Source organism: Nycticebus coucang, chromosome 1 (assembly GCF_027406575.1).
Source record: "Nycticebus coucang isolate mNycCou1 chromosome 1, mNycCou1.pri, whole genome shotgun sequence".
NCBI lineage: Eukaryota > Metazoa > Chordata > Mammalia > Primates > Lorisidae > Nycticebus > Nycticebus coucang.
In genome coordinates, this window is record NC_069780.1 from 162,328,066 (window position 1) to 162,337,022 (window position 8,957).

Consider the following 8,957-nt stretch of genomic DNA (forward strand, 5'->3'; position numbering starts at 1 on the left):
CCCGAAACACAAGCAACAAAAGAAAAAAGTAGATAAATTGGACTTCAAAATGAAACACTTTTGTGCTTCTAAAGTTACTGTCAAGAAAGTGAAAAGACAGCTCATAGAGTAGGAAATATTTGCAAATCATTTCTCTGATAAGGGTCTAGTATTCAGAATTTATACAGAACTCTTTCAATTTAATAAAAAGGAAAAGGCAAATAACATAATTTTAAAATAGGTAAAGGATCAGTGGCCAAAAAGGACATGAAAAGATGCTCAACACCATTTGCTCATCAGGAAAATGAAGAACAAGCTGCATAGTGATACTACTATCTCCTGGGATGGTTTTTATAAAAAAAAAATGGACAATTTCAAGTGTGGAGAAATTGGAGCCCTCATATATTGCTGTGGGAATGTAAAATGTTACAGCTATTTTGGGAAACAGTCTGGCAGTTCCTCAAAAAAACAAACAAACAAAAAAAACATATAGTTACTATACAATACAGCATTTCCTTTCTTAGGTTCATACCCAAGGGAAATGAAAACACATGCTCATACAAAAACTAATACACAGATATTCATAGCAACACTATTATTGACAGTGGCTAGTAAGTGGAAACAACTCACATGCCATCAGCTGATGAATGGAGAAGCAAAATATGGGTATCCACACATGGCATATTATTCAGCAATAAAAAGAAATGAAGTATTGATAATGGGTGAACTTTGAAAATAATGTGGTTTGTGAAAGGAACCAGATATAAAGGACTACATAGCATATGATTTCATTTATATATGTTCAGAATAGGCAAATTTGTGGAGGTAGCAAGTAGATTAGTTGTTGCTTAGGACTGGGATCTTGGAAGAAATGAGAGTGACTGTAAATAGGTATGGGGTTTTCTTAATGGGGTGATAAAAATGTTCTAGAATTGATTGTGGTTATGGCTGCACAGCTCTGTGACTATACTAAGAACCATTTTAAATGGATGAGCTTAATTGCTGTGTTAAACATTTAGTAAATATGAATAAAATTACCTTTTAGTGTATTATTTAGGCATTAGCTTTATACCATGAGGAGCTATTTTTAAACTTTGTCATATTCCAAGAGTTTCTTCTTTTTTTTAAGAATATTAAGAACACGTAAGTCACAATGCCCTGGTACCTTATGGGGCTAAGCAAGTATTTACATGCTCAGTCACACTTCCTCATTAATTTTACTTTTTATCTTTGAACAAAAGTAAGTCATCAAAATTTCATTATATTTTTGATTATTATTTTGTTTGAAGATAATCCAATTAAAGATATACCACTGAAAGTTTGATAACTTAAAAAAAATAACAAATATTATACTCCAGACTTTCAGTGATTTCTCATTATGTAAACTGTGTACTTTCTTGCCTGGCATTCTTGCTGTAATTAAAAACACCCATCACCATTTCTCATTACATTGTACTATGTTCATATCACTTTATATACCTATCTCTGTATCTCTATAATGCTTTCTAAAGGGCCTAGAATAGATTGTAAATCTGCAGAAGATGTGGAATACTAAAACTAATGTTTGTGTGAGGATCTTTATCCAGAGAGTAAGGGTGTTCAGAGAGAGCGACACGCAGCAGTTATAGAGTAGTGGTTCTCAACTAGAGGCAGTTTTGCCCCCCAAGGGATATTTGTCAATGTCCATAGACATTTTTGTTTGTTACAACTAGAAGAGGGAGCTGTAGTGGATCTAGTGGGTATAGGTCAGGGATGTTGCTGAATATCCTGCTTCATACAGGACCCTGTCAAATAAAGAGTATTTCCAGTTCACAATGTCTGGAGAGCACTGAGATTGACCTTGGTCCAGACCTAAGTGGAGTTCTCTTAATTAAGCGGTATTATGTACTGAATAAGAGCATGGACTGGAGCCAGCCTGCCTGAGACTGGTTTGCATCCCAGCTCTGCCACTTCCTAGCTCATAGCTTTGGTATCTATACCAAACTGTGTTTTTATAAAATAAGACTGAAGACAATAAACTATAGCTATTTTATAGGATTGTTGCGAAAAACTGATGAGTGAATATATGTAAATATTTAGTGTCTGGAACATAGTAAATATGCAACAAATGTTAGCATTGTTAAGATCTAAACTCTTGGCTTCAGAGGTATGCATTCTTGAGTTACCTTCCTGACTATGAGTTAGCCTAGGAAGTCCCTCAGTTTATATATGTATTTGTTGACATGCAAAAGCTGAGCAGTGTATTTGCTTTATCTTGAATTCTAATATCAGTACTTATCTTTTATTAGCTTTTAGTCCATCAGCATGTTATAAGTCACTTTCCTTCATACTTTCGTTATATTTTTTCCACCATAATCATCATCCAGTGGTTAGGGCAAAACCCTAACTTTCATTCTTTATATTCTAATACATTAAAATACTAACATTAGAATGTGTATGCATGTGATAAATACACACACACACATATATTATTATATTAAACACTACTATTTGAACACAAAACAAATGAAAAACTCTTGACATTTTTTTCCCCAGGCTATTCGAAGTTTCCAGGTAGCTCTTCACATCTATCCAATGAACCCTGAAATATGGAAAGAAGACCTGTCTTGGGCAAGAACACTCCAGGAACAGCAGAAAGTAGCGCAGAAGATTAAAAAAAGTGAAGCACCACCTGAAGAAGCACCAAAGTCGATTCCAGACTATGACTTTGAAAGTGATGAGATTGTCGCTGTTTGTGCTGCTATTGCTGAAAAACAGAAGGTGGTTTCAGCAAATAAAACAATGGTGATTGTGTCGGCTTCTGGGACTGTGGAGACTGTAACTGAGAAGGAAGATGGCGCCACACCACCAGATGGCTCTGTTTTTATCAAAGCCCGATGAAGCAATTTGCATAATGGAAGAATTATTTGAATCTTTTTGATTGCCACTTAAAGTTTAGATGTAGGGGTATTTACTCGGAGATACATGTAGAAGGCAGTTGAGGCATACAGAAACTAAATGGCAGAGTTGTTATGTAGTGTTCGGACTATGCCTTGATAAGTTACGATTGATACTCCCTAAGGTTAGAGTTCTGAGTTAAATCGCTTTTGATTAATGAACTTAATGTAATCTGAATACATAAATGAATACATTTTAAAGACAACTTGAAAAGTATATTCTTAAATAGTGAACAACTTGATGGCCAATGTTATTAAAATGGTGACTCAAATTTTGTTTTATAATAAAGGAAGTATGTGATTTCTTTCCCTCCTAGAAATAATACTGTTACTATTCATTCTTTCATTTTTCTTGCTTCATTAGAGTAGGCCTGTCACAAAGCTTGAATATTTTTGACACTGATTATTTGATTCAAAGTTGTCATTTGGTTACATGTGGAATTTTTGAAAGTTTGGCTGGAAATGCATGCAAATGTGTACATTCTGAACATTTAATTCTGATTTGCATTTCTATTTTGAACTTAAAGTTATAACAATAGTAGTTTTCTCCCTCAATATTTTTAGATGTGTGAAATATATCAGAATGGTGTTTTTGTTTTTTTTAAATTGGTATAGTGGGTAGAGTAGTCCTTATCAAAAGTGAGTCATTTTTAAAATGTGCATTTTTAAAATGAATGGCTTTTACAGAGATTGTGACAGATTTTACTGCTGTGTCATCCCAGTCTCAAAACAGTATTTTCCTTCATTTTTAAGAACTTAAATAATCCTGAAGACAAATTCTTGCTTGTAACTCTAATAATTTGAATTACTTTTCTAGATAACATTTTTGGAAATACTTAGTAAAATGAAAAATAATTACAAATTGGAATAGCTAAATCATACCTTTCTAAAAATAAAAAATAAGGATGTTATTACAGTGTCAATGAGTGAATAACTTAAGCACAAAGTACATAGAAACTGGATTGTGATTTATAGTGCTATCTCATGTTTATGAGAAGGCTATGTTAAAGATTGAAAAGCCACAATCACATTCATAAATCAATACTGTGGTTGCATGTGAATTATTATTTTTATAACTATATTATAGTGCAGTTATAAAGAACTATTGAGTACTGTAATTTCTGACACTCAGGAAGATACTATTGGTGGAAAATTAATTTTACCTTTGTTAGGGATGCAAGTAGGCTACTTTATGTTAAGGAGCTGTTGGAGCATGTAAGTAATGAGGATGATTTTTCAAAATTTTGTTTTACTGGAATGCAGATATATCTTTCTTTTCAGAGTTGGAGAAATCAGCACTTGCCTTGAAAAGTATTATATTTTTACCCTAAGTTATATTGTTTAGAAAGCTCTGGTTAAAGAGGTCAGTTTCAGAGTGATCTAAAAAAACATTATTTTAATAAGGAGAATTCTTAAAAGGTAGATAGGTATCTAGAGAATAAATAATCAACATTTAATACGTTGTCTTGAGCAATGGATGGTTGTTTATTGTATAATTTGTGAATAAATAGTTTTTTCCTGTGTTTTGAAGACTTATTTTGTGTTGTTAACTTTTGAAAAATTAGATTGATCTACTTAATTTTTCTTTTCTTTTTTTTGAGAAAGAAAAATGTTTACTGAACAAGAGCAAGATACAGTTTTACAGAGTAAGATATATTCACCATAGACAACAGGCCCCCTTTGTTGTGACAAAAAGGCCTATCTACTTAATTTCTTATGTGAACATAAAGTATGTGAAGTGCCCTGCCTGGTGCCTTGCACACAAAGTGCTCAGGAAGTGCTAGCAATTTTTGTGAAGAACTTCAATTAATTTGGTGATATTTAACCTCAGTTTCTTCTGCTTTAAGAAAGGAGAACTTGTTTTACAATTCTTTCCTTATTTGAAAGTGAGAAGTCACTACTTTTGATATTGTAGGACACATGGTTATCACTTGGGGGTTATTGTTATGTGAGGTCTATGCCGCAACCCCCAAAGAGGCAAGACCTCGGGTACAGTGCATATGGCCACTCGACCCTCTTAACCTTGTGTTTCCTGTGTATTGGCATTGGTGGGCCAAGTTAGTCTCTTCCTTACCCAGATGTAAGTCATAAATGGACATAAGGTTGAAGAGAAAAGGGAGTTATGAGGAGGAAGGCAGCTCACTTCTCTAGCTCCCCAAAAGATGCTTATTTTAGCCAATATGCTCTTCTGTGCATGAAGAAAAATGCCTCTGTTATTTTGCAAGGATGTAAATACTCATATGCAAACATTTACTAAGCTTGTTCTAATAAATCTTTGTGAATCTGAAGACAAATAATTGATATTCATGATATATAGTTAGAGATGTTTAATATATTTCCTGAAGTAACAGTGTTCCGTGTTCAAGTTATATTGAATATAATATTGAATATAATTTATATTATCATTTGAAAATTATATGGCATACATATCCATTAGTGAGAACACTATACATTCAGACCATGCCTGATAACCCAAAAGTCATATATTATTCTCTAGGAAATAAGCTCTTTGATTATAGAGTATTTACCTTAAACATGTTAACAAATACTAAATAAACAGAGAACAGCATGCAATTGATAGCTTGGAGAACCGAGATCAACTGCAACTGGGGCCTACATACAAAATTTTGTGAGATTGGTTTAAGTATGAAACTGTTGTAAATTGATGCTATATGATAAAACTAATGAAGACTTTAAAAAGCTTTGTCTCAGAAAACTAGGGCTTCTGTGATTATAACTTCAGTTTAAACATCATGCTTTACAAAACAATTTAAAAGCTTGTTTCACTGCGTTTCCCAGCAGTAAGAAAATTATCAATCATTTCTTATAACTTCCTGAGTCAGATGTCCTTCTAAATTGACTCTGGATCAGCAATTCTGAGCTGTGATTTCATAGCATGTGTATCTCTAAGTGAGTTGTAAGTTGCACAAGGACCATAGTTCCATCATAATTATCTTAGAGTATTTTAGATGAGTTTTCTTTTGTTCCTGAGGGGTTATTATTAAACTGATAGTGTATCTTGTATTTGGTGGCATTTTGAGATTGAGAAAATAAAGAGTTTTAAACCAACCATAAAATGTGGAAATTTGTAAATTACCTCCTTACCAAAGTAAATTAAAATGAAATAAAGGAGGTATCCCTAATGTCACTTGCAATTTAATATAGCCACTTTAGAAGAGAAAGTGTGGCCCTATAGCTAGCATACCATGAATTGTGCCTTAATATGTGATATATGTGAACTTCACCTGTTGTATATGTCAAGGTAGAAGAAAGATTGAGAAATGCTGATCTATACTTTGGTGAAAAAGCAGAGGATGGGGATGGATTCTTTTCATAGAGCTTAGGACATACATAAACCAGAGTCCTGATCTCTCCCACCTCTGCAGGAAAGAAGAAAGTTTAAGACACACAACTGGGCATCCAGGCCCTTTTCCCCTCTTTGGGTTTGTCAGACCTGCAGAGAAGCTATGTTGTGGTCTCTTGACAACACAATGTTGTGAGCCTTGTGGTGACTGTTCTCTGCCTCCGTGTGGGGAGCCCTGTGCGTGTGCAAAACTGCCCATGCCTTGGTGAACAAGTTTTTTGAATTATGCATTTGTTATTAGCTGGCCATTGTGGGCACAAAGCTAAATTCCATTCTCTAACCTAGCCTTTTCCAGCAATTAATCTGATGTAGAAGCTGCATCTATCTGTCTCTCAAATGGTTCAGAGGTCAGGAGGGAATGGAGGGTCTTATTTTATGACTTCCTCAAACTGCAACTGAGATTAGTACAGATTGTATTTCAAAGTAAGCATGAAATATATTAAAAACCAAAGGTAGGGATTCTTTTCTAATTTTAGAATTTGTTATCATGGAAATTTGATTGCAAATGAGTATTATTAACTATAAGGCAACATGTAAAAATGTGTTCAGGATATTAAAAGGTCTACTTAGAATTGTGATAGACCATATTGTTGACTCTAGATTTAATTGGAAGGGAAGAATATGAGACAACTGATGATACTCTCTGCCCACCTTTATTAATTTTCTGAAATGAGAATTATTTAGATATAATAAAATCCAAGTATTTTAAGTTTATAATTTGGAGAGTTTGACAATGTGGGCACCTACTTCACCACCACTACCAAGATGTAGTATGTATCTATCGTACAAAAGTTCTCGATAGCCCTTCTGCGGCCAGTTCCCCTTCACCCTGACAGCCACCCTTACTTGTCTACTTATGTGCTTTCCGTGGTTATAAATTAGACTTGACTTTTCTAGAATTTCAAATAAGTAGGCCATACAATGTGTACTCTTTATGTCTGACATTTTTTGTTCAGTATAATGCTTTTGAAATCTATTCATGTTGATATTCACCCATGTTACTGTGTATATTAGTAATATGTTCCTTTTCATCATAAAATTGTAATCTAGCATATGAACATACCACAATTGGTTTAGCTGTTCATCTATTTATGAACGTTTAGGCTGTTTCAGGTTTTGACCCATTATGAATAAAGCTGCTATGTATGTAAATCACAATTCTGTGTGTGGACATATGTTTTTATTTCTCTTAAGTAAATACCTAGGGGTGGAATTGCTGAGTCTTATGACAAGTATATGTGACTTTAGAGGAATCTGCCAGACTGTTTCCTGAAGTGGCTATATCGTTTTACATTCCTACCAGCAATGTGTTAAAGAAGTTTCAGTTGCTCGGTGTCCTTAGTATTTATTGTCAGTCTTTTTAAATTTAGCCACTTCAGTGGATGCAGTGGTGTCTAATTGTGGTTATAATATACATTTCCCTAATGATGTTAAGCATCTTTTCATAGCCTTTTCATATGTGACACTTACATATTTTCCTTTGGAAAGTGCCTGTTCAGACATTTTGCCCATTTTTTATTTAGGTTATCTCACTGAGTTGTAAGAATTTTTCTTTTATACTGCATTAAAGTCCTTTGTGAGATATATCTGTAGTTTATTTTTCTTCCCATTTATGGCTTGCTTTTAGCAATAAGGAAAAAATAAGAATTTGTATTTTTTTAATTTTAAGGAAGTGGAATAATCTCTTTTGATAATAAAACACAAGATATTAATAGTATTTTTAGATGAAAATAATTGGGTGTTAAAAATAACCGGAGGAAATTTTCCATAAACTCTTCCCATTACACAAAAACCATTGTAATGAATACATATGTATTAATTTTTAGATTACATACATTTTGCTACCTCATATTGCTTTTTTCCTTTACTAATATTTCTTTGTTTTTTCTTTTTTTTATTGTTGGGGATTCATTGAGGGTACAATAAGCCAGGTTACACTGATTGCAATTGTTAGGTAAAGTCCCTCTTGCAATCATGTCTTGCCCCCATATGTTTTTTCTTTTTATTTCAAATTAATATGAGGGTACAAATTTTTAGGTTACATTATTTTCAATTCTAAGGTAAAGTTCAAGTTACAGTTGAGCCCTTCACCCAAGGGGCATGCTGAACACCCTCACATTGTACACATTGCTTCTTCGTTTTGTTAATGATAATTGATGGTATCTAATTTATAAGGATTTTTCTCTTTTGGTTTTGCTTTTGGTATACTAAGAAATCTGAGCTTGCTCCAAAATCACAAAGATTTTCTGTTTTCTGCTAGAAGTTTTATAATTTAAGCTTTTATGATTAAGTCTGTGATCCATTCACCTACATTATTGTGTATATCAAGTAATAGAATTCCTTTTCATCATTGAGTAGTAGTCCAGCATATGGATATAGCACAATTGATTTAGCTATTCATCCATTAATAACATTTAGGTTCTTTCAGGTTTAGGCCTATTTTTGTTAATTTTTATGTGTAGGGTATGAGGTAAATGTCAAGACTCATTTGTAATTATTCATACACTATTAGCTGAAAAACCTGTTTTGTCCCCATTGACATCCTTATGGAAAATGCATCCACGATGTATTTGAGCGTCTGTCTGAGCTCTGTTACACTGATTCATCTCTATGTCTATTTTTATACCAGGGCCACACTGTCTTAACTACTGTAGCTTTATAATAAGTTTAAAAAATCA

At 33.4% G+C, this 8,957-nt stretch overlaps 1 protein-coding gene across 3 annotated transcripts in view; it reads left to right on the top strand.

Annotated features, from left to right (window-relative positions):
* TTC33 (tetratricopeptide repeat domain 33) overlaps positions 1–7,431 on the top strand; it is a 43,132-nt gene extending 35,701 nt beyond the window's left edge. For all 3 annotated transcript variants that reach the window (XM_053591725.1, XM_053591718.1, XM_053591730.1), the window contains exon 5: positions 2,515–7,431. In XM_053591725.1, the coding sequence (XP_053447700.1) occupies positions 2,515–2,859 (345 nt within the window). In that variant the 3' untranslated portion in view covers positions 2,860–7,431. The remainder of the gene's footprint in view (positions 1–2,514) is intronic.
* The last annotated feature ends 1,526 nt before the right edge of the window (positions 7,432–8,957 follow it).